This window comes from Cygnus atratus, chromosome 14 (genome assembly GCF_013377495.2).
Source record: "Cygnus atratus isolate AKBS03 ecotype Queensland, Australia chromosome 14, CAtr_DNAZoo_HiC_assembly, whole genome shotgun sequence".
NCBI lineage: Eukaryota > Metazoa > Chordata > Aves > Anseriformes > Anatidae > Cygnus > Cygnus atratus.
In genome coordinates, this window is record NC_066375.1 from 16,018,352 (window position 1) to 16,046,224 (window position 27,873).

The window sequence follows — 27,873 nt, forward strand, 5'->3', positions numbered from 1 at the left end:
ATTTATTTATTCTGTAATTATTTTAGGCACAGTTAACTGCACACAACTCTTCTCAAAGCATATTGTGGTTATGTAAAACTATGAAACTGAGGGCATACAGGACAAGCACTGCCCTCTACACAGAACTCATTGGAAGGCAACCAAGAACATAATCAGTTTGCCTGAAATGAAAAATGTCTGCTAATAAAAGGTGAGACTGGGAAAAGGAGACGGAAATTTATAACAAAGGCATTTTAAGGTACTGAGTCAAAGAGGTGGGAATTGCTGGAGAGGAACACTGCCAAAGACAGCCTTGTCTGAGCATCAAAATGATGCCTCCACCCACTGCGAGGGGGAGATGTGAGTGACAGGCCGGAGCTGCTGCAGCAGCAGCACATCTGTAAGTTGGCACACACAGACACACACAGCGAAAACAAAAACTAACCCACCCAGAAAGAGATACTAAGAAAGAAGCTGAACATTTTGGATTTTGTCAGCCACAAGAAAGGATGTGAGGTATGTGTGGGTGACAAGTAATGAAGGCAGTATTTCCAAAGAAAAGAACAATTAATTTTTTATTTTTTACTTGTGCAATGCAAGAGACACGCTGTGATTATGAACACAAGGAATGTTTGCCAATAAAGTTATTTCTCTAATTTCTGTTTTCTCTCTAACCGACTACTTCTCTGTCCTCCCCTGCATTGTCAGTCTGTCACAGCAGATAGTACCATCCTTCTATTCTCCCTGCTGCTCAGGTTCATAATCTGGATGTTATTTTTGATTCATCAGTTCCCTTGCCTCACAGCCAAATTTTGACAAAGTCCTACAGATTTGTTCTGCATCGTATCTGTTTGTCAGAATTTTTGCCTTAGCTTTCAGCAGATAAAATCCACATCAAACAAAAATCTTTTTTTCCATCATGGATAAATTCAGTCTTCTACACTCATGTCTGTGTTTAACACTGCTGCATAAACCCCACTGTTAATCTGTTAATTTAGCCCTGTGAATCCTCTTTCCCAGTACTGTTCCACGTTTTTCTTCTTATCACAAGGAACATAAATGCCATGCCCCAACTTTGTCTGTAGGCTTGTTTCACCCCAGACTGCTTGCTGCTAGAATCTGACTTCCACCTCTTTGGGACCTACAATGCTGCCACCGCTCGTTTCGAAAGCCAAAGCTCAAAACAGCTCTTTCCTATGCTCTGTCTCCTTTGGAAGCACCATCTTCCCTGGATTACCTCATGATATTAGGTACTTGTCCCGTTACCACTCTTTAAAACTGCCTTTTTACCACAGTGTTCCCCCAAACTAACAACAGTTACAATGCCCTTATGTTTATAACACCACCTACACCATTTGTTTCCTTGTATCTCCACATATGTCAATTAGTTCCCATTTATTCCCTTTTAACTTGCATTGATGTGGTAAATTCTTGGAGGTAGACACTACTTTCATCTATTGCTTTTATAACACTAACCACGATAGATTAGTTTGAAGGAGTAGCACAATCTATGCATAAACTCTTCTGTGAAACTGCACAATGGCATTCTTCATACATGATTGTTCCTCTCCCTCTTTTCTCTGACAAACCGAACTGTGTGGGTACCATCGCATTTAATGCAACCTACCTTTCTTGTCTATGATCTTTTATTCCAAAACTTTGCAGTGGTTCCCTTGAATAATACACCCCCACTCACCCTGAAGGCCCGAAGTGCTGCCTGATCAGGGGTCCCATGTTTCCTGTCAGGCTACAGGCCATGTGCAGGACAGGCAAATGAGAGGGGCTACACAAGACAAGCTCTCACCTTTCCCTTCAAAGCCCAGTGATCTTCTGCTTCCTTGCACTGTTTTCAGTTCCTGTAATTTCTAGCCAAGTGATGAAGACAAATATTGTTTCCCTTAATCACATAGAGAGAAAATACTGTCTGCTACACATTATCAGCATGTGTCTGCCGCGTGCTCTGCAACAATGATCCGAGTATGGAATTATTCAGAAAAATGCACTCTGCAGTTCATGTTTTCCCCACTGTGAGCTCTCCCAGAACCCCTTATGCCACTGGACATTCATTCTGGACATGGCACTAAGAATAGTTTCAAGCAGAGTATTCACTTAAAAAAAAAAATCCTTTATGCACTTCAGGATTTTATCGCCCAAGCAGTAAGGCTCTGAATAACCTCAGAGCAAAATGAGTTCCAAACAACTGAAATTTGCATGAGAAACAATTCTTCTGTAGCAGCTGAGAGGAAGAAAACATTGTTTTTTCTAACAATTATACCTTACTTACCTAATAATTGAAGACTTTTAATATTTTTATACAGAGATTAACAGTACACACATAACAAAGAAGATGACAATAGTGGGAACTCTTATCATGGTGTGGGCAATCATCAGAAACAGCAAATCCATTAAAATAAATTTTAAAGAAGACTACACTTTACAGCTTAGCAACTATTTCAAACTAAATAGATGTTGCAAAAGAAATAAAAAGAAATTTTAAAAACCTACCCTTCTTTTTATACTTATTAAAGTGGCGCCGTCCTTTGCCAGTAAGCCAAAAACAAACAGAATGAAAATAAAATAATGAAAAACCCACACAAGGAGAACAGGAAAAGAAACTGAGTATAACATAAATCTGAATCATTAGAGTTGTTAAAAGAAGATTAAAGAGTCAACTGATCAAACAAGGTTTCAAAAATCCAAAAGCCTTGAATCTATTTAGATTAAAATATTAAACATATTTCTTTTTGCATCACATAATTAACTAACAGTATCTGCTAAATGGCAACTGACAAGCTACTTAACTCATTTTTTTCCTTCTTTTACAAATCAGACACCATCTCTTAACAGGCTATGCTCATTGTATCAACGTAGAAATCCCATACCACAGTACATTGTTTCACCTTTTCAGTTTAGCTAAATATGTTATTGATGCAAAACTAGTATTTTAAAATACAAAATCAAAAGCGGCTCTGAGCACTTTTGGAAAACAGTATATGGTAGTGTCTTTGGAAGTCTTTTTGTTAATGGAAGGGAAGAGTTACATGCCCTCCAAAATACCATTAGATGAAATGAAATTACAGCCAAATCTGAGTCACTTCTGGGAACCCAACTCATTGCAACACTGAACTCTACAAATGGTGAAAAGCAGGACACGATGAAGGATTCCTGCCTGCAGATTTACCACAAGACTGCGCAATTACAAGACCAAAATATTACCAGACATAAACACTGGGAACACTAAGAAGGACATCTTGATATACTTGTGTGGGTATGTCGTGGAAGTCACAGAAAAACAGAGATGTATATAAAAAAGTGGCAACACAAAACTAACAATCATAGCTGCAAGCCTGATTCTTTAATCAATCCTTGGTCTTAGCATCCCTTCTTATCAATGACTTTTATAGCTATTTCTGCACAGGAGGTTACTCACAGTGCAGTTCAATTCCAAGCAAATTTTCCACTGACTTTAACCATGCACTCTTTCTTTATCAGGATACATCTCTACCCATAGAGTTATCTTTTGATTATGAGATTTTCCTTTTCTTTAAATGCCATATTTTAACCACATGAGATTAAAATGTATTACCTTTCTTGTGTATTAGATGAAATTCTTAATTAGGTTAAACTCCACATGATTTCAAAGTGAATCTTGTCTGAGCAAAGATGAAGTAAATCTGTTGAGACTGGCTAACTGAGAATAAATTATTTCCACAGATAAGGGTAAGAATTAAAGCTCCAAGTATTTGGTGGGAGCGTTTGGTAGGGTGAAATGTCCTCTAGTTCAATCAAGGCATGAAAGTGTATTTTAGCCCGTGCGTTGGGCCAAAAGTTCAGCTCTTTCTAATCATTTTCATGGTACTTTCCTGGAGCTAATGGATCTCAATTCCAATCTGTGCTCTCTCATATATTTCCTTCATTTTAAGCTTTCAGAACTACATGGATCAAGTAAAGTAACAGAAGGAGTACCTGTGCACTGTCTGTAAAGTGAGCAGATGATTCCCCTCCAGATTCACTGCCACTGATACCCTCAAAATCATCCTTGCAAACAGTGATTTAATAGTATAAAGGATCACGCCTCACATCTCTCAAACTTGGGTTTCACCCAGCGTGAAGTTCTCAGGCTACTCTTTTATTGCATGAATCAAGTTCTATGAGATATGTGAGGAGCTTGCTCACTTCTCCACATTTCCCTATTTGAATCTTGCCTTGTATTATTTTACAGTGGAGAACTGAGGTATTGAAAGATGTGTTGCTAGGGAAATAATAATAATAATAATAAAAAAAAATCAGATGGAAAGAAAAATAATTATCTTTCCATACATGTGACAGTTTAAATAGAAATTTAACATTACAGTAAATATATAGTAAATGAGTCCAAACATCTAATATGCTGGAATAGATTTAATTTCTATCTAATTTTACTGTGTTTTATCATTCTTTCAATCCCCAATTTTGATTGCTATCCTCTGAAACTGCTCTGACATGTAATCAGCATTCAAGTAAGCTGAAAAACCTGTGGCCATGGGTACAGGTATGACAGTACCCATGACATTGGTGAGGCACACTGCCCTTACATATTAACTCAGCCCCATGCTTCTGGGTATGTCTTACAGTGTCTAAGACGTGCAGCTCTGTGCTTGTATATATACATGAGAATTCTGCCAATATACCCGTTCTATCATTTTATGTAGTTTTTCAAGCTTCTTTGTTCTTTAGAAATACTATGATGTCTGACAAAGAAATGGTAAGACAGGTGAAAGAAGCTTCCACAAAACCTACTTTTGAGGGTAGAGAGACAACATACAAAGGACAAGGCAGGAAGCAGAGGGAAGTTTCTCAGGGGCTGTAGAAGCCTGACAGTTTGACAAGTACCCTATTAAAAGGTATTTATCTGATGTAGCCTGAACAGACTACTTCCTAGCACAAACACAGAATACAGCGTACACAGAGGTTCAGTACACAATGCAGGATTGCTCCACAACTCAAAATGCAAATGAGCTGATTTAATGGCCATGTATGTGTAAAGAGTGGCAGTGAAGCACAGAGTCGTTACATGCATACTTTCACAGGTTAACACCACAAAAATGCATATAGCTGTCAGTGTGTATTTATAGCACACATTATCACACCATTTACTTTGTGATACACAGATGTCTTCTCTATATATTTGCCAACTGTCTTAATTTCTCATGTAATCAAACAACATGCACTCTTTATCTGAAGCAGTCTTTAAATTGAGTAGGGCTAGTGCTGAGATAACACTAACTTCCTATGGCCCTTGGGATCTTTTTATTTTTTTTCCCCTACTGGGACACTTCTAGGAGCCAAATACAGAAACACAAAATAGAAATGACTCTCCAGTATGGGTCTAGCAGCTTTTCAAGGAGCACTTCATAGACAGGCACAGGTATGGTGGGTCCCACCCTGCTACACCAATGAAAGAGGTGGGACCACAATGAACTGTCCTCACGACTGGATCATGATCTAAGAAAAAATGAGCACCTCTCTAAGGCCCTTCAAGGAATTTTAACAGCTTTCAAATGCCATACCCTTGGAACACTAACAACTCTATCCCTGTGGAAAACAACTGTAAACAAGTAATAACTATAAGGGGCCTAAACCTCACATAAACTAAGGAAACAAATTGTAAAATGTTATAACTGTGCTCAGGAACATCTGGGAATTCAAGCAAGTCATTGATTTTAGACACCGTATGTGCTACTAGCTGTATAAACTAAAGAGGTCCTCCTTTATGAATCTTCCTTTTATGACAGCTATCCCAAACTCTGAAAAAATTTGTAAACACATACTGCCAATCCACAGATGTCTTTTGAAGTTCTGTTAAATCCTTGATAATCACACATCTCCCAGTTTTAGTAGTTAAAATTTACAATCAAAACTCAAGAAAAGGTTTATTTTAAGACTCTATCAAGTCCTACTTACTTGCCTAAATAAAAGCTGAACTTCCTTTGGTGAGGAGCAATTGCATATGCAAGATAGCTACTATGAACTAGAAGCGTGGCTTAGCCAAGACAGAATATACATTACACTCTATTAACAAGATAATCAGTCTTTTATTACAGACCAATTCATGCTTATCAGAAAGCATTGATAATTCATCCACTTTTACAGAAAATAAATCTTTTCTGCCACTTCTGCCTTCTACATTTGACAAAAATGTTGTAGCTAGGCAAGCACATCAGCAATGTGGCAATACTTCCACCTGATCATATTTAACTAAGAGAAAAAAGCATATTGATCTACTTGAACCTAGCTTGGACCCATGCTAACTAGCAGGTGCTGTAGATCCATACATCACAAACACGCTGTGGTTATTTGTAAACACAAAGAAAACAATACCTTTAGCACAATCTGCTCCGTGAAATCCTGGAAAACAGTGGCAGACACCAGATACACATTCACCATTCCCATGACAATTACGCGGACAGTCTTGCACTGAATCTGAAATACAAGCATCATGGGTACATTAGTTGGCTCCTAGGCTGCAAGTTATTTGCCTAGTTTTTCTTTAATTTTGTCTTTAATACTGATCAGAACAACAGCTAATAATATTAACACCACAGAGTTCAGGTGAAGTGGAAAGTTACCAAGATCTCTAGCAGCACGAGTAACTGTAGAGATGTAGTGATAGCCTACAAGTCGTACACCAAGTCTTCGAACACCATTAGCACTCAAATCTACTGATAACACTCAAACCCTTTGTTCAAACAGGTAGACAAAACTGCTTCTTATGACCTTTATAGCTATATTTGAACTCATGTTATATATCAAACATAATGCTTCAACAGGGAAATCGACAATCTTCCTCTTGCAATTTGACTTTGATCTTGCACAACCACTTTTCCACGTTGTCCTGGTTTCAGGTAGGACAGAGTTAATTTTCCTCCTAGTAGCTGGCAGGGAGCTATGTTTTGGATTAGGATGAGAAGAGCGCTGATAACATGCTGATGTTTTAATTGTTGCAGAGCAGTGCTTACACCAAGCCAAGGACTTTTCAGCTTCTCGCTCTGTCCTGCTAGCGAGCAGGCTGGGGGTGCAGCAGGAGCTGGGAGGGGACAGACCCAGGACAGCTGACCCAAACTGGCCAAAGGGGTATTCCATACCATCTGACGTCATGCTGAACAATATATAGGGGTGGCTAGCCGGGGTGGGGGGGGCCGGCTGCTCGGGCATCGGTCAACGGGTGGTGAGCAATTGCATTGTGCATCACTTATTTTGTACACATTATTACTATTATTATATATATTATTATTATTATTATTATTGTTATTAATTTTCCTGTCTTAATAAACTGTCTTTATCTCAACTCACAGGCTTCACTTTCCCATTTCTCTCCCCCATCCCGGAGAGGGAGGGGGGAGGGTGAGCGAACGGCTGTGTGGTGTTTGGCTGCCAGCCGGGCTAAACCACAACACACGTGGAACTGATTATCCCAAGGAGTGTAACTTTTTCTTCTACAGACACTGAAAGCTTCATTAAGAAAGCTGACAGAAACATCTGCTGTACCTGACACAGAGTAGCTCTTTTGCTGTGGCAAATAGTATTTATTCCCCCGTCCTCCCTCCCCTCAATAAAAAAAAAAAAAAAAAAAAAAAGAAGTACAAAAGGATGATGAAGAGGTCTGTAAAACCAGAGAGCAACGTTTAACTCCGGAGTTAAAGTAACTGACTGAAGTGCTGATGACTTCCATAATCTGTGAAGTATAAGCACACCAGCCTGATGATAAAATTTCAGCTGTACCAAGCTACTTGCTTTTTTCCCTATTTTCTGTTATTATTTGGCTGACACAGTGTACTACTTTGCATAATATAAAGTGGAAATTAAACACCAATTTTGAAATTAATGCTTAGGATTAATTCTATTTGAATGCTGTTGGATTTGAGAGGAACATATTTTCAACACTGAATTATTGGAAGAAAAATATAATTGGAATGTTGTAATTCCTCACTATTACTCCCTGTTTTTGTGGGACCTATGGTCCTAAACTAAATGACTCTGTCAGTCCCAGACAACAACAAATAGCATCTATAGAACATGCAAAATAAATTTTGGATTTGGAACTACTAGCACCATACAGAGTATTTTTCTGTCCAATTAAACTGAAAAGAGGAAAAGGAGTCAAGCCCAACTTTATATCTAATTTTACAGTTGCAAACACTAAGTAAATAATAATAATAAAACCTAAAGCAAAATTTCAAAAGATACCATTCACTTGGCCTCTTGAAATGATTCACGTAAATGATGAAAAGAAAAACTGCGATGTGAAATGGTCAAAAATACCCATTTATCTCATGAAGAAATGCGTCTATAGATTTATTCATTATTTTGCTTCACGGCCCACAAAAGAATTTTCTTTGTATTCAAACCACGGTAAGTTAACTATTGCCTGTGAGTTAACATCATTTGTGTTATTCTTTCTCCTCTCCCACATCAGAAAAACTTTCAGCTCTCTCAGATCCTTTGATTAGGAAATATCTGATACTGGGTGTGTGTAGAAGAACCTCTTAACTGGATAAAACACTGTATTTTTCTCTATATTTCAGTCCAATTACTACTATTGCAGTATCATATAGTCTACCTGACTATTAGACCTTTGAAGCTCTTGAAAGCTGTAGACAGGCAACCCTTTTAAGGACAGCTTATCATACCTGAAGATTTTCTAAGAAGCACAGTAGAGGAATACCAAGATAAAAGCTCAAATGTTGATGTTTTGGGAGAAGCAGATAATGCCTTCTATGGACAAATTCACAAATCTATACATAAATAAGCACAGCACCTAGTAACTCTTTCAAAACCACATATGAGCTAGGGAAACAAAAACAGTGCCTCACCTTAACTGAGGTTAACGGAAACAATTATACCCGTACTTAGTGACACAGTATTGGCTATCCTCTTACACCCTTTAGGACTTAAGCCTACAAACTTTACACTAATGTAAAAGGAAAAATTACGCTTTAAAACATTAATCATGCAAGGCTGGAAAAGACCTCCGATTATTTTTCATCAGGCTTACAAACTCAGTTTGAATTTTTGGAATTTCTCTAAACTAATGGAAACTACGGATTTTCAAAATGCAATGCCACTTAACTCCAAGCAGCCAGGATGGAATAGCATGTAGCCCATCTAGTAGTTTTTGATGCCACTGTGACAAGACATTCAGCAAATCTCATCAAGTACTTCAACAAATCTTCTGATGAAGCTTGGAGAGCTTATGCTCAGCTTGGCTTTCAGCTAAATGGATCCCTATTCTAACAAAACTGCAGGCTTCTCAGATCGCAGGCTGGATGCTCTTCTGCTCTTGTTCCATCATGTTGAGATGACGACCCACCATTAGGTGAGTAGCAAGCTGGAAGACTGCTTATAGTTAATTAACAGAATCATCTCTGGGGTGACTGAAAGCATCCCCATGCACAGGTGTCAGTTTCTTGTACTGTCTTTCCCCAAAGACTAAACACCTCTCCTGTTGGATACTATTCCACCAAGGTGTAAAGAAGGTTCTCTGGAGAAGCAAATAGGTATAAAAATGACAGAGATAAGGGACAGGAATATTAACTGGGGAATGCTTCAATCCAGACTGAACTTATCTGACCATCTTGTTTCACAGAACTAACCTCAAGAACTATAGGAATGCTAAAATCTTAGAAGAGAAATCACGAAATTAAAATCAAAACCACTTTAACAGACTTTTTGAGAGTAGTGTTAAGAAAAAATTGCATAACAACATATGGACAAAAAGACTGAATGCTAAAGACTGTACTATGACTTCAATCATGGAAAGGTATCAATAAGAGGAAAAACATTCAGCTTGTGGTGGTACCTACCCAAAATAACTGTACTGAAAGAGACCACTTCTTTGTCCTTGCCATCATTGTAAAATGCCAGGTGCCACAAACCCACATCCAAGTACTGAACAAACACAGCCTCATTCTGAACGAGGGTCTGAATACTTCGACGTTCCCGTGGGGACTCCACCACACTCCATTTCTCTTTCCCATCCAAGCGTTCCATGAAATCATACTAGAAAGTAGAAAAAAAGAAAAAAAGAAAAAACAACAAAAAAGAAAACAAACAAAACCCCAAAGAGACCTGAATACAGAATGATATTTCAGCTCAAAATCTATCATCATGTTTTGTATTAAAAAAAAGTCATAAAATGGAATTTCTGAAAGATGTAACAAAGTTAAACTACTATTTCCTGAATTTCCATTGAACATATATATTCTGTGACTTATCCTTTTTTAAACAGTGACATGGAATTATGTATCTCTTCTCTGCATAGGTGATCAAAACTGTACAAGCAGTATTTCTTGACAGGCTGAGTTTTGAGAGATCAGATGAAATCAATGCTTTGACCCATCACAAAATTTTAGGTTCCTGCACAGCTTTCAAAGCTGGAAACCTTCAACTTAGGAGAGAGACATCCTCTCCTAAGCAATCACCTACAATAAATTACTCCTGCAAGCAGTACAGATGTCTCAGATGTACCTCCAGACATATAATTGATTGGACACCCACAGAATGCAAAAACAAACAGGAACAGCACAAACATGGAACACGTTCGTCTAATGTAAAGTAACTTCGTACTCAATAAAAAGACACTGTAGAAATGGTACATCACAGAGCAGCTTGCTTACCTGAGTTGGTATGTAGAACGGTCAGGAGGTAAGTAGGATACAAAAACCAGAGGGAGCATGGAAAGGAATAACACAAATCAGGTGGCTGAAGGAATTGAACTTCTATTAAGGAAAATGAAGAATTTCTGTTTGGATGCTTTCCAAGTAAGGTAGAACATTACATTAATCTTTGGAAAAGAGATCAAACAGAGCAAGTGATTATTTAGAGTATAAGAGGGATGGCACCATTAATGGCATGAAACTAAAAAAAGAAAGAAAGAAATTTAAGATGAATGTCAGATAAGCTTCCCATCTATTAAGCTCGGTACTAGCGTCCCAGTGGAGATGCCACTGCATCACACAATTAAACAAGGCTGGAAGAAATATTGGTTAATCTACAATAGGGAATAACTCTACATAGCAAAGCAGTTGGACTAGATGTCCTAGTAGGCTTTTTTCCCTTCGGCCTTTTATGTCTGTGATTCTGGAACTCTCAAGCTGATGTTACGCTCAACTTACAGCTCTCATAGCCCCTATCTAAGGGAAGTCCTTAAGAAACAACAAAAACAATATATCTAATTTTTTTTAATAGCTGTATAACATGTCCCCTGTGAAAATACATCTTACTTTAGACATATTTATCCATCAAGGAGCAGACAGATGCCTAAAGAAAGATGTATGTGTTCAATTAAATACTGTAACAGTATGTGCTTGCTGGCCAGTGGTTTCATTGCATTCCCATTATCACTAGCACATATTCGCTAGCCCCACACTCATGACAGCTCTAAGAAAGCCTACACCTTCACTCAATTTCAGTGTAAAAACCAAACCATCATCTTGCATCCTACAGAGACCAAACATCTGAAAGGGCTGTCTTGTAAACTGAATTCCACTCCTTAGCAGCGAGTCCTAGCAAATAATACACGATACGCAATAAAATAATGAAGATTTTCCCTTTTGCTAGCAGAGACAGACAGATGGACTGATTTAATGTGTTAGTGACTTACTACACAGCTTTTTGAAATTGGGTTACTAAAGCTGACCTTTCTGTTTGAAATTTTGTAGCAGTTATAATATGAGCCATAGAGTCCGTGACACACTTGGCTGTACATCACAGGGAAAAGGATGGAGGCTTCTTTTTAAATACGTGGTGCTATGACACCAATAAGCAGCCATAAGGGAAATCCAAGACAGAGTAGGAATTTCAGCCCATAACTACTAATGTTGAAGGCTATTGCCATAGTAAGTGCATTATTCCTTTAATCATGGGGAAAGGTAAGAGAAGCCCTTTTTGCACACAGGATTTCCACAAAAGATGGTAATTTAGGTAATTAGTGCATTTAAGCCAATGCACACCAGATATTTAGAGAATTCTGGCTTGTCAGTAACTCTCAGAGCATCAGAGGTGCCAAACACACATGTATCTCTCTCTTAAATCAATGACATTTGGAAATATTACTAAAACCTCCTGTCTAACAGTCAGAGGTTAAGGACAGACTCATCACCTCCTTGGGAAACGTTATTACTTGGGCAACATCTTGGGAAAAAGAAATCTTGCTCTTCAGAACAATCGTTCACAAAGGGTCAGCTAAGGAAGCAGCAATAAAAGCTGACATTTCTCACTGGCAACATGCTGTTCATCTCTGCTTGTGCTGGCAGGTTCCTCTGCCTCCCCTCTGTTTGATGCTGATTCTACCTCATATAGTAGAGAAGGCTCAGCAGTTGGCAAGATCGAAGGGGAATAGTAAGTACTCAGGCTGAAACTGCCTGAAGTAGTTTTAGCTGCAGAATCTCTTTTCACAATGACAGGTGTGACCCGGGGAAAACAGGTCCCTTGGTATGGCTCCCCATAAGGCTACAGTTTTAACTACACTCTATAGAGGCTGGTATTACCCCTCCTTAATTAAACCGTGAAGAACTATTTCATGTTCAGGCAAAAGCGTAATGACTAAACATCAATAAGCTTACAACTTGTGAAATACCAGTGCAAGCTGATATAGAATATAACAATAAATGCTTATCCCTCTTTGGATTCCTCAGTGCTGAGGAAAAAAAGAAGGAAGATAATGCAGTGGTTCCCTGGGTGTACAAACCTTAATGTGTCAGCAAATACTGGGTATATGTACCCAAAAATCTGAAATCCCTGACCAATGGGTTACTGAGGAGGTACTGCGAATTCATAACTAGATATGATTTCTTCACACAGTTGGCTGGATCATCATTTTGCTCCTTGCTGCCCTGTTGGTTTTCTGATTTACCCCACTTGCATGATTAATTATCGTTGTATAACGCTGTGCCAAAAATATCATTCTTTTTTTAAAGCTACTCATTCACAAATATGTACAGACATGAAGACCCATCTAGGAAACGAATGTAAGTACTTTCATGATCTTTAAAAAAAAACTACATAGTGGCTTCTTAATCTAACACAACAACTGCTAAGGAAGAGCAAACTAGATCACATGTACCAGGGAATGAATCTAGTCAGCAATCAAGCTACGTCTCTGAAGTAATTTGGAAGATTCGTTGATTTCGTTGATTTTTATTTATTTATTTTACTATCCTTTATATTTTGTGGCTTCATACAGGAAGTCACTCAAAAATGACAAAATCTTCCCATGAACAAAACGCACTAAAAATCACAAATGACTGCATTTTCAGAGTTCAGTTTTGCAGGGGGCAGTACTTACATGATTAAAGTTTCATAGAAAGAGCTGACCTGCCAGTCTACTTCTCCAAACAAATTCCAAATTCACATTTTCCATTACTTTATTTATTTATTTTACTACACAGCATACCAAAACATACTTTTATTTACAAACTTAAATTTCATGCTAAATTCTCTCTGGCCAATTTGTTTTTATAATTTCTCCCTTCAGTGCTTCCTATCTTCCTCTGATGCATTTTATTCACGATCTAATAAGGATTTTCTTTTTCCAGTAACCATGGGGAGTCAGAAAAACAGTTTGGAAACTTTACATATATATGCTAGTGACTACACTGCAAAACGACATCCATATAGCACAGATCTACTGAGAACAGCTGCCTACAGGAAGTGAATTAGCTGTGAAAGCACAGTGAAGCAAACAGAGATTGCAGAGGTCAAGAGTGGGAACACAATCTATGTGACCTTTATTTTTTTCTTACATTTGAAACTACTTGATTGCCGCCACAAAATCTCTAACAGTCTTTGAAATTAGAAACTGAAAAGAAAGATTTCTCAGAGCTCTTGTCTTAATAATCTTCAAACGGAGGAAAAAAAAAAAGCCAGTTTGGCATTGTGGCTAGCACTCACATTTATGCCAAAGCCTTCTAAGAGCTAAGAAGGCAGCAATAAAACATATGTCAGGAAAACTTGTTTTCAAAGTGTTTTAAAATCAGTTCTTCCTAAAATCCAGTTGGTAATTATTCATTAAAATACACCCCTGAAACATCTGACACCCACTGCGACAGCCGAGCGATTTGTTTTAACATTTAAACGTGCGTTTTGAATGTGACACAGCAGAAGCAGCACAATGAAGCACAGAGTTCACTATAACAGCACCGTCACATAGCTTTGAAGTGACCAGAGCACTGGGGAATGTGCTTCAGCAGCAGCCAAAAAGCCAGGAAATACTGAAGTTCCCCAGATATTCAAACTGTTTCAAGCAAAGACAGTTCTACATAGAAATGGTTTCCATTTTGATATGAAAAGTTTATAAATATAAAAGACTCTGCTGGAAATTAAGGCAAAACAACTCCATGCATTGCCTTCTCCAAGCATTATAGGGATGCTTCTATATGGTTACTTTATTTCAGGCATCATTTGGAATATTGGAACAATGTGTAGTAACATCGTAATTGCTGTAATCTCTGCAGTCACTTCGTACTGCATACATTGGAGGAATTTTACTTGAAAGCAATGTACTTCTGTTTCTAGTTTGCCTGCCACTCAAAAGTGCATTTTTACCTCTCCTCTAGAGCTCCATTCCCTATGCACATGGCACACAACTCCGCTTCTAGAGAAGTTTACAGCTACATCAGTTTGACTGACTAAACCAGGCATTTGGAATATTTGCTAAGCAATAATACAGAGAAGGTTAAATCTCAGCAGGGCCCACAGACAGGAACCGCATCTTGTTGTCTCAGGTTAATCATGTACCTAATTTGCTGATTATTGACTTGTTCCCACAAAGGATTTTGCTTGGCTTGACATATCAGCTCTGATCAGTGATGAACTGTCAAGTGAAGTTGTTCACTGCTATACAGCTCATGTCCCTAACTTGCAGAAACAAGGATTTCAAACTTCAGTTTTAGAATATTGTCTGGTGTCAACTTCAGACTATTTTCATTCACACAAACCCACTCTGCTTCTTTCTGTCAGAACCAGCCTTCTTTTCCCCAACTCCAGTGTGTAACAGCTTGCATTGCTTTTTCCTAAAATTATTTCTCTTGGTAGCAGTTTGGTCGGATTTTGATACAGCAATCTTATGCTGCATTACCCCATTGAAAAGTGTCAAGACCCTGCACGAATACGGGGAAGTAATTCTGCAGATTATACTGACGGATTTCATTAACTCCAGCTATGGATGAGGGATAGAATTGCTTCCACTAAATAAAGACTGGAAAAGAGGTTCTCCGAGGAGGAATCCAGCAACAGTAGGAAACAGAGTTGATATTTCTAATTATTTAATTTAACAGAAAGGTTATTAAACCTATATCCAATGCACGAAATGTCTAGTGAAGGAAAGAAGAACTCCGCTTGATCATAGCCTCTCAGATGAGAGCATCATAATGAAATCTAGAACCAATACAGCTGATCACAGTGCAATAGAAATTAAAGTTCATTTTCAATTTCAAAAAAATAACTTGTACTACCAGTTACTTCCAAGTGGATTTCTTATAGGAGATACAGGCATACCTTCATCATATGAAAGTCAGACAAATATAATTAACTTGCAATTACAGAAAATCTTGACAATCATTTTGGAGTTTTGGTTGAGCCATTTTCACTTCGTAATTTATACTTCTGTTTGTTTTCCTCAACTAAATTCCTTTTTTTTTTTTTTTTTTTCCCTTCCATGGTGGAATGATATGGAAAGAGAGTGCAGAAATTCTGAATTAAATGAATTAATGCTCAATGAATTATGCTGTTAACCTCACTGGTACAGTCAAAGATCCATAGACTGAATCTCACCCCCAAGACAAGATACTGAAATGCAAGTGCCAAAATCAAAACACTCTCAAGAAAGGCCCCAGCCTTGGAACATATTCTCTGTGGATATCTTCTACAATGCATGGATATCTGAAAATGACTGAAAATTATTCAACAATCCATTACAATTTTCCCGATCTACATAATTATTGTACGGAACTTCAGGATGTTGTATGCTAGCCCCTAGCTATACAGAAAAATAACCTCTTGCCATTCCTCCTTGATTTGTGGTCTGCTGGTCTTTATTTCTTACCAGTCAGATATATCTGGGTATCAGATATATAGAGATATTCAGTAACTCAAAGAACACTTCATAACAGTGTACAAGAAGTCAATGGATTTTGGCTAATCATAAAGTTACCTGTTCACAAATTCTTAAAAGTAGAGGTCACAAACCCTTGTAAATCTCTTCTCTCATTCTACCCAAATCAGCCTAAAGATTTTGGATTTCAATTCAGCCTATAGGCAAGAATAACAACCAAAGAACATGATCCAATGCACACTACTTCCACAAATTTACTTCACATTGGGAAACAAATCCAAAACTCAGTTACATACATGTACTTTCCACAGAAAGTTCATTGCTTCACTCTTTGTACCATGAGTTTGTGCCTGCACATGGACATGGTTCTCTCAGGGCTGGTATCTCTTGCAGGCACTATGAACATACTTTCTCTGTATGGCAACACAATTGTGTTGAAGCCTCTCTGCTTTTAGCTTAAGCATTTATGTAATTGCAGTCTGCTTTCCAAATGAAAACATAGCATCAGTTCTTTGCAAATCAGGGAAAGGCATCTATCAATGTTAAATAGGGCTCTCCCAAAAGGGAGCCTGGAGTTCTACATTTGATCTTTGGAATTCATATCCTAAATAAAGCATTTAAGTTAAGGTGGCAATTTTTGAATGAAGAACTGATTTTCAGCAGCAAGGATATGTGTGAAAGAAGGGTTCCTTTCCAAAAGCTGGTTCCTATTTCTCCTTCCCTTGCTCTCTAAAGAATGGAGGCTCTTTCCTTTTAGTATGTGTAACTGCAAAATATTATTTCTCATTACAGTTCTACTCTAAGTAAACGAGATTCTTTGCATTCACATTAATAACTTCCAATATATTACTTTTTCTCTGTAAAATAAAATGTCTACATATTCTTACAACAAAGAAATCCAAACACCACTGACCAACCGATAAGAAAACAATACATAAATTTGGCCCCACTAACCTTAAAACTACCTTTACCTACAGCCCTTAGCTTGATACTACAGGCTTACTGAAAAAAAAAAAAGTGCTGTTGTTGAGCTTTCAATTCTGTAGCTGGTTAGAAATAAAGAACTGTGGTTCCCAACTGAAAGACTTGCTCAATGTCTAAATGACACATTATACCTTAATACCACCTTTGAGGGAAGAGTAGTAAAATAAAAGCCTTCCAGACACGACCACTGCATTTTGTCCTCTAATATGGCTGGGTAGCAGTGATGCCAAAGTTTTTTGCATGCTCACCAAATGCCGTTTCACCAGGATGTGGAGTTTGAAAGTTCTATGAAGTAAACCCAGAAAATCATGTGTTATCATATCTAGCTGTTCATTCATTCCAGCTGTATACCATGCTTTGATACTGTGAATTTGACCATCTCCATTCATCATTTTTGACTGGTGCATAACTGGATAAGTTTATTGCAATCGATGCCACGATTTCCTCAGAGATTTAAAACCTCGAGTGCCAAACGAAGTTACTTTAAAAGCCTAACCAGCGAGAACATCATCCTTGGTTGTTTCTTTCATCAATGTTCTGTTAGGGTATGTAATAACCTAGAAATCTTAATACCAGGGCAAATATCACAAATTAAGTAATTCCCAGCATACTGCACAGAATCCCTAAACTTAAGCTCCATAAGCTCAAACATAAATCTAATATAGATTCTCCAAACTTTTGCATTTTCACATTTAAAGCTAAGAAATACATTGATAAAGTACCTGGGCATGAGATGGTGGGAGTCCTCTTCTTATATAAACACCAAAAAGAGCATCCTTCCCTAAGGATATGTTGAACTTCAGGAACTGTGGCTGGCTGATATGGATCTGAGACCGCCAAAAGACTCCAGGGGGCACTTCCTGGGTGACCTTGCGGCCAACTTCTGTTTCTCCACTGTCTATGCTGCTATTCCTAGTTACCCATGGTCCTATAAAATGAAAAACAAACAAGTGAGATAACTGCTCTTAATACAGGCATTTTAGTAGCGCCATTCAAGATGAATATCCGTGGCAGTGATGCCGTTTATATAAAACTGTGACTTTCTTATTCTGATGCAATCTGTTTGCTGTTTCGAACAGTATGTAAGAATTTGTCCCATATATATTAAGAAAGGTAGCTTTGACCCTTTTTCTGTGGAGCACCTGCAATCTTCTAATCCCTCCAAACTTTGAATTCCATGACTACTCCTTACTGATCAAATACAGTAACAGTTGAGTCAATCAAGCACATACAAATTTTCTTGTGCTCTTTTCAGCTGAACCTTCTGTGCAACACACACACACACATACACACACATATATATATAAATATCAAAAAGGTGAACTGAAGTTATAATTTCAATCTGAATGAACTGATTGCAAATACCCATTACTACTGCTTTATATAGTAAAGTAGTCCAATAAGCTCTGGGTCATAGACAAGAGTTTATTGAAGAAATGAAATGCACAGAAAAGGATTTAGAGGACAGTGTCTGTACTCTAACATGCACCTTCTCACTCTTTTAAGAAAGTTAGTACATCTCAAGTTGCTGCTTTTAAGTTCTCTCTGCCTGAAGCACAGAGACTGTCTACAGGTCTCCCTCTTCCCATGAAGATTTGCTGGGTTGGTTAAAATCCATCATTCTTCAGAATGCATTATAGAGGTCAAGACACGAGGCCCTTCTGGCTGAGCACTCTGGCTTCCAGCCCATGAAATAGCCTTTAAAACATGGTGCAAATCTCTTCTGTTTGGCAGCTGAACAGGATGGTTCTGAGGCTACACATAATTTACATATGAAGTATTTTCAAGCTACAGTATACAGTAAAGTTTGATTATGTCTTTTCATTATGGTCAGAAAAACATAGAAATTTCTGTTACCATCACAGAAGTGGTGAGTTACTGCTGAAATGTTTTCCAGCACTGTATGAATGTAACAGGATGGCTCAGAATGACATATAATTCCAGCAGGTAAATACACAATAACTTTTCTGTCTTGACTATCTTTAATTGAGAGAGCTGCAATAGCATGGTTTCAATTTTAGATTCCAAATTATCTGCGTTAGCAGCACTTACACTTGTACATAATGAAACATACTACGTTGGCAGTGTCTTGAAATGGTAAAAGAATGCTCTGAATACCAACTGCTGTACAGGTTTTGGTAAGTTTTTTTTTTCTCTTTTTTATTTTTATTTTTTCATTTTCCATGCTAATGGCTCTACAACAACATTATGGCACTGACAAAAATGAAGAAGCTGCAAAGACAGGCTGCAAAGAAAGGAGAAATGGTTGAGAATGTCAAGCAACATGCCCTTAGATCTGTGCAAGAACTGCAGACACATCAACCAGGGCCAAACACGTAATGTTTCATGAAAACTACATGATTTTATTTCTAATTGATTACTGCAGCGGAGGATATTTCAAAGTCCCTACCTCTGTGAAGTCAGGCACCATCACACTAGAATTTAAATTAACTCCATACCTATGTGGGTAGGAAAGCAGATGCAGAACACACGAAAGCACCTGTTGAAGGCTGCACTGGGATCACTTACAGAACTGGAAGTCAAACTAAAAGTTGAAGCTCCTTCTTCTCCTTTCAGTACATCACATTACTACACATCACATTTCCAAGTCATAGCAATAATTTTTTTCCCATGCTCTTGAAATGTGTTCTGTAAATTATTTCTTTGGAAGCAGACTGTACATACTTAAATGAACATCAGCTGTATGTAATCTGTGAACAGACTCCTCGACTCATTCTAAAGAATTCCGTTCTTCAGGAGCAATAAATTCACAGTGAAAGAGAAACATTCAAAGAAAAAGCTATTTCCAGGAAGTATTACAGTAGGCATTATTATTATGATAAAAGCAGTATAAGGAATAAAGGTGAGAAGATTAGTACACTAGTGCCTCTTCCAGTATTCTCTGTCCACTCACCAATGAATTATCTGAATTATATATTTTTCAATTTGCTCAATTTCATGACTACAACAAAGTTGCCTCAGTCCACCAAAGCTGGTGCAAACCTCTGAGAAGTAGAATACTGAAATCAGCAGATGTAATCTACTTCTGAAAGCCTCACACAAAACGGATGTGAATCTGTAGCCGTGTCCCACACTAGTAGCCACCCTTCTAAGAGCAAATTTTAGTAAAATGAATGCTCGTTACACCACCTCAAAATTGACATGGTGTTGAATGACCTCGTGCATACATCTGATTTACAGATTTTTGACTCAAGTCTTTTTTTTTTTTTCTATTCTACATCAAGTAGAGATTAATACTGCATATTGCTTCAGCCATTCGACCTCACTTTTATCCAAGTGCAAAAAGGTCTCCGAGCATGCACCAGTAATACTACCATAGTCTCTGCTGGAGTTTATGGCTTCACTGGTTGTTAAAACAGCCCCAAAACACCACCATTAACTTTTGCTAACAATATTGCTTTGAAGTCAACTGAATATATATTCCCTAGAGTTACTTGGCAAATAAATTGAATTCCTACCCCTAGTAAAAGACAGATCTTCAATGGAGGCTCAAGTTTTAGTACTTCTGGATGAACATAGCCTTAGTCTCCTTTGTTTTTCCAAAATTGTTTTGTACAGCTGAGAAAGGTGTCTGTAAGAATATGTAACGCTCAAATACATCAACTAAGCTAAAAACAGAATATTCCAACCATCAAGAGAACCAGCATTACAGTCCTACTACTTCAGTGCACACCTCACAGGTAAACAACCTACCAAATATCAAACTTTCCCCTAAAACCATTAGGGGAACCATTTTTGTATTTTTCATTGACATTATGAAGTTACTACCTTAAAATTTTGTGAGAACAGCACATAAGGCACGTGAATTTATTTAATCAACCTAAAAACATGATTCAGGTTACTAACACTGAAATAACCCTGTTCAATTTGGAATTATTTTAGGAAGCATCTCCCCATAGACGTACTTTTCTTGCTCTAGTACATAAGTGACTTATTTTCCAGTTCTCCAAACCACTCCTTCTAGAATATGGCTCAGGAAACTCTGCTTAGGAAAAGAATTGTGACAGCTAGAGAAGTTCAATGCAGTAGAGGATTTTAAGAGTGTGTTAGATGAGCATCAAGTGATACATGTGTGATCAAGACATACTTAACATAAATGACCCCTTATCTTTAAGTCTTTATTTTTTCTAGTATGGCATATCTCTGTTCTGCACCCATGCCATGTGTATGAGAAACTTGGCTGCTGCCTTGTCTCTGGCATGTGAAAGGGTCCCTTATTTTTAGTTTCAAGAATGTAACACATCTTGTTTCTATGGCTCTAGGTTATAATGCTGAAGTAACATGACTTAGAAATGCTTTAGGTCCTCCTAAAATAGGATTTTTATATTTTCAACTAACTTCTTGTAAAGGTTTAAGTCCAGGAAGCAAGCAGAGCTCTAAAAACTATGCATTATTGAATTATATTCTCATAACTTCATGCTGAATTACTCTCCCATTATGATGAAACACAGAACCTGGAAGAGCATCTTGGTACTGCTCCTTGCTTTGTCACAGCCAATGCACCTGAGCTGCTCATGATCTCGATGTTCTCAGGTGACTATTTGTAAAACAGAAATATTAATAATGATTTATTAAAAACTTTCACCTTGAAGAGTAATGCACAGCAGTCACATAAAAAATACTACAGGAAGGGTCTCGACACTGACCTCTTCAATGTTCCTTCCTCCACAAGTTAGAAACACAGAAATGAAATGCAAAGTACGTATGAAAACTGAATCAATTCTCAGACAATAGGCTTAAGTTTACTCTAACTTAAAAAGCAGAACACCTAGCTTTATATTTCCAATATTTTTTTTTCCACTAACAGCTTCACTTATAAACTTTGTCTCTAGAGACTCCTAAAGTAAACTTCTTTTATAGCTTCCTTCTGTCTTCACCTCTTAATACAGAGAATGCATCTTTCCACTTGATTCACTCCCTCCAGCTATTTTTGGAACCTTTTCCATTTTGATGGACCACTGCAGATCACATTCAAAGAACATGAACTGCAGTTAAGTGAAGTTACAGATGTGACAAACTGACAAATCTGGGAAGAAAGACTAATCCAAAGAACTCATACTACTGCAAGCAAATAAAACACAAAACCATTACTTCTGCTGTAGGTGGCTGCCTCTGAGTTTTGTTTGTTTATCTCATAACCCTATGGATACTTGATTCCTCCCTATGATTTCCTCTCTATAAACATCTGCAAAAGAGAGTTTTAAAAGCATACTTCTTCTTTTTACCCAGGGGAGCCATTTCAATCTCTCAGTCAAACATATATTTATCAACTAAATAACACTTACTCATTTAAACTGCTGTGTTATTTACCCAGTTGAATTACTATTTTGGCATATACATTTGAAAAGACTGTTTTAGCACTCGAGTACATTTGCCTTTGAAGCTATCAAGCATGCAATACATGACAACAGCAAGGCAAACTCCCCCACTTGTCAGCTGGCCTCATCTTGGAGCTGGAGGTCAGCTTCAAGGTGGCAGCTGGTACAACATGCCCACTCAGCCTTTCATTTAAATAACATCAAGCAGTGTCAGCTATGCAGGCAGAATTGTATCTACACTGAAACCAGATACACTTGGTATTAGAGACTCCCCTCCCATACCATAGTCAAAATTAAAAAATAAAAATTAAGTCTGGCTACCACCAGTGTTACACTACAGACATCCCACTGAAACAGCAAAACTGAAAAAAAAAACCCACAAACTTCAGCACTTTGACTATGTGCCTAGCAGTGCTGACTGTAAAGTGGTTTGATACCATGCTGGCAAAATATCTACCTGAATAGCCATCCCAATGGACCCATAATGAACTACCAAGATCAGCTGGACAACCACAAATTAAATACAAGGAATAAATATCACAATTATTGGTTAAAGAGCATTCTCCCTCACTTCTTTTCCTGTACCTCTCAATTTCTTATAAATCTCTGCTGCAGACATGGCTTTCCTTATCTTTTGATCTAACATAATGGTCTGTTGTTATATAGTTATGAATTTTTACAATTGACTCAGAATTCCAAAGAAATTTATGATATAGCTGTGTAGAGAAAACCATTCAATATAAAAAAAACACAATCCACTGAATTTTTGAAACAAAACAAAATAAACAAAAAAAAACCCACACCAACAACCAAAGCACAATAATTACTATTGTTTTCAATGACTGATTTTTTTTTTCCTTCGGGTAAACTTGCTATTGATTCATATAATCAGGCATTTCTTGTTGTTTCAGAAAGGAAAATAATTAAAAATAAATAATTTTTAAAAAAGTCGAAAATGTGTTTTCTGTGTGCATTTTTCCAGTGTAAAATTCAGTGTTATGCACTATTATCTCACTTACCAATCCCTCTATGGACTTCAAAATATCTACTACTAATACCTAAGTGCCCTAGTACCAAAGTGAAACACAGGTACTTTTTTGAAATGTGTAAAGTAGATTGACTGCTGATGCAAAACAAATTCCCAGAGCTATAATAAAGTAAAAAGCCAGGAAATGAGGGTCTGGAGAAGCTGCTATGACACATCTCGAACTTCAGTTATGCTGAAGATGCAGAGGTAATAATGAGCTCTATTTAGTGAAGTGAGGAGAAAGGAAGCTTCTGAATTTGTATGAGCTTTCAGAGGTCCAGCAAAACAGCTTCTGAAACAAAATCCTTGTCTCAGGTTTGTCGGCCAATATTCCATATTTCTATTGTGGTGAAAAGAAAGAAATTCTGCAAAGGGACCATCAGCTTAAGACCACTGCTCTGGCTCAGCTGCAGTCAAACAGTCTGATCCTGCAAGTGAAATTAAAATACATGTTTCTTTATGACCTGGACACACCTAAAAATGTAGGCACATTTTCACATTCCTGTGGGTATGGCTTCATACGATTCGCTGTTTTCAGAACCAAAAGTGAATTAGAATTGAAACGAAATTGAGATCTGTTAGTTCACAGCATTTAACAAAGAATAAATACACACCAGCATGCTTTTCTGCATCACCATAACCATCACCTCTGACAGTATATGCAGCTCACTAAGTAGCTTTGAACACAGCAACTCATACTATCGCTATCAACACAACCACAGTAACTTAAAATACCTCCTCCTCTGTTCTAATGAACTTAGTCAAATACTTGGCTCGTGCTAAGACAGCCCTGGAGGACCCTGGTGTATTGTCAGAAGACCACAGCTGCCACCCTTCATAGGGTCCATATTTCTATTCTGCTTGCTAACATGTTAATTAAGAGCTACATTACATTAGCCACATAACTACTTAATAAGATTAATAAACCTGGAAAATGATGGCATGTCTTGATTAAATTGAATGAACATAACGGAAGTGACATTTAAAATACATTGATTGTTATTACATTTTGATCATCTGTTTCAAGGCGTCTGAAAGGAAATAGTAGAAACCAAAAGAGTCGTGTTGCCTACATTATTAATGAGGTTTGAGGACTTTTTTTTTTTTTAATCTTTTTATCAACACACCACTGAAGTCCCTCCATTTGGTCCTGAGTCCTTACACCACCTGATGAGAATGACTTGGTTTCCAGGTTTCAGCATAAGTGTTCCTGGCACTCAAGTCAGGGCCTAATCTATCTGCACCTGAACCCAAGTTCATCAATATGTAAGAGTGGCAACTATTCCCATTTAATGCATTTCTTATTCCTTTAATGCTGCCTGTCTGCTGCTTTGCTAATAAAGTATCTGAACCATTAGAAAAACATTGCTGTGTGCAAACCGAAGTGTGACTAGGAACTGCAGCAACAGGAAGAGGGAAAGGCAACCCTTTCTCAACATAATTTGGACAGAGCTGAAGACAATCTTTACAGCTTCACAATGACTGCAGAATTCAGCTTTCCATATCTATTCAAAGCAAATTTCTGCCACATCAGTAGAATTCTGTATTTCCCCTCCCTAAATCGAATGGATTTTAGGCATTCATCTCAAACAAGTAATTTTACACCATCCCCAGAAAATAGTGTAAAATTTAACTGCAAATTTAAATTTCTTCATTTTATTATTGCCATTACATATGCTGAATTAGATAACCGGAAACTAGTATTTTTCATTAACTGTAATTGTATTTTTTAAATCCACATGCTGTGATAGACTTAGTAAAGATCTCATAAGCTGAGCACGAACCTGGATAAAGCTGGCTGGTCCAAAGAGACACATGCACTGGATTATGTGAGTATCAGAACACGCATTCAAATCTACCTTTTCCAATTAATCAGTGTATTTATAGTAACCAGAATAATCTTTCAGATCGACAATCCTTGCCCATAATTGTCTTTGGTGTCTTTTCAAACGCTAGTTTCTAGGATCAAAGACCACAATATTTACTGTGCTTCTCAGCTTTGTGGAACCTTCATTTAATGAATCATTAAGTTTAAAAATAGTAAATCAATTTTTTTTATTTTTTATTTTTTAAGTAGCAGAAGGTCTGCTGAATTTGTGAAAACACCAAGGAAAATATGTCAAATAGAAAAATCTCTACACTGAAGTATTCTTTACTCAGGTTTGCAGCTGGAGCTAGTTTGGATATTTTCACGTGAATAGCACTTTATCTTAGGTGTCCTCTGAAATGATTAAAGTTGACTTTTATAGTATATTCTGTCAATTAGAAAGGAAACTGCACATAGCTAGTCACATATTTTATGGAAATATGTGTCTAGCCTACTACATAACTTTAAATTTAGAATACAGTCTTGGCATACACTAACATAAATTAGGCATCTAAAAACTCCGTAAGGTCATCTAGTTCACTTGTTTGTGAACAAACAATTATTCCCAAACATGCTCTTATTCTTTTTCCTCATCTAGATTTATTACACCAAAATTCTAATACTATCCTTGTGTAACTGTATCAGACAAATGGGCTTCAATCTTGGATATTTTTATTTTTTTTAACATCATTATTTATCTCATCCCTGTACCAATTCCACGGCAGTGCCAAGTTTTGTTTTTATAATGCGCTATGAAGGAATCCTACCTTGCCACTTTTATTAAGAAATGAAATTTTATTTACTTTTGTCAATTAATATAAATCTCCAGTTCAGCACAACTTTGAGAGGCTAAAGGCAAAAAAATGTAACTTCTGCCTTATTTAGATCATGGTGGATTTCACTTGCAGTTTTACAGCAGAACTGAGGATTTTTCTGCCCATTGCAACTTGCCTGTTCCTTTCAGGCATCCCCAGTATCAGCAGGATGTAGCATAGAATTAAAAAAACCTGCAATTGTGTTAACAGTGAATTTTGTTTTTATTCAGATAGGAAAACGTAGTAATAAAATATTTTACATTTTCCTTGTATCGCATTTTTATTATTTCTTACCAGAATTCAGTCTTTTAATAAGGAACAAGCAGATCAAATTGAAATATGTCTTTTTTTTTTTCTTCTAAATTGCTCTACTTTAAAATGCCTTACTTGCTGAGTAGGCACAGCTTGCGTTTAAGTGGCCGTTTTCAGTCTAGGGGTTAAAGGTTTCTTTGGGAGACCCATGTTTTGAAAAGAATGGCTTCATCCTGAGCTGTGTCAATTATAAAAAGGTCACTCTCCACAGCCAGAGCCCTGAAAATGGTTGTTGTGTTAAAAGCTGTCAGAGGCTTTCCTAAAAACTGCTGGGATAGCAATATTAACTTGAATGTAATAAAAGGAATGGTGAGGTTAAAAAAAACAAAAAAAAAACAGCTGCTATGAGAATTTCTGTTTTAGACATTCCTTGTGTTCATCCAAGCCTGTCATTCATATTATTCCATTGTGGAAGATTATTTGCCTAAATATTGCTCTCCTTCTTCTCCAAAATTATCAACTTTTCAGCAACCTTCTACAAAATGGCAGAAGAACACTTTTCCAACACGCTCTGATGAAACCTAACTGTGGCAATTTAAGACATAACCAGCGGTTCTGTCTCCTTGTCTCCTCTACAGGAGGTTACCGCTCCCCAAACAGCCAGCACTGCAACCTCTTCTCATGTGCTAATTAGAGCGGGGTTGGGATACACTGCCAGAATTTGCACTGAAGTGCCCCAGGCAGATGAGCACATTCCAATCCAACAGTTCTGCTGCCCTATATTTGCACAGAGATGGCAACAAAAAGCTGCAGGGGAGGGAATTTGGAAATGTGCTAAACACTGCAGTTGTCTGCTAAGTGACCATAATTGAAGTCCTGAGCACTTCAGGTTCCTGCCTAAAACCATAGGGTCTCTCACCTGTGCACAATCTGGAAGAGGTTCAGCAGTAATATAAATATCCTGCCTTGTACTTAGGGATGTGCTGCTCGTCCACTGTGTGACCTACGGTCAGTCAGAGATGGAAGCCAAGCCAACAAGCCACTGCCTGAAAATCACGTGTTTTGCCATGACTAGGATGTTGAATTTCAACAAAAGGAGGAAGCCAAAATTAGGCCCTCCACTGAAAAAATACTGCAGAGGTGCAGCAGCATTATTTATTGAAAATGAAAGCAAATCCATAATACGTAAAAGGACCAGGTACACCAAAGAACTGAACTTGGCTTTCCTCCCAACACTACCTTAACTGAAATTCTTCCAATGCACCCAATGCAACTGTACTGTTTCAGCACTTGTTCAGCAACTTGACACTTGCTTCAGCAACCAGCAAACAAAACACAAGCCACAGGTCCTGAAAGTAAGACAGACACAGACACACAGACACAGATTTCTAGGTTGGAAGAGACCTCAAGATCATCGAGTCCAACCTCCGACCTAACACTAAGTACTCCACTAAACCATATCGCTAAGCTCTACATCTAAATGTCTTTTAAAGACCTCCAGGGATGTTGACTCCACCACC

General features: G+C 37.6%; 1 protein-coding gene across 1 annotated transcript in view; it reads right to left on the reverse strand.

Annotated features, from left to right (window-relative positions):
* Window positions 1–27,873, reverse strand: part of TENM2 (teneurin transmembrane protein 2) — a 511,804-nt gene that overhangs the window by 98,337 nt on the left and 385,594 nt on the right. Inside the window, 3 exon segments of the mRNA XM_050713566.1 lie at window positions 6,340–6,441; window positions 9,822–10,017; window positions 17,776–17,981. Of these exon segments, the coding sequence (XP_050569523.1) occupies window positions 6,340–6,441; window positions 9,822–10,017; window positions 17,776–17,981 (504 nt within the window).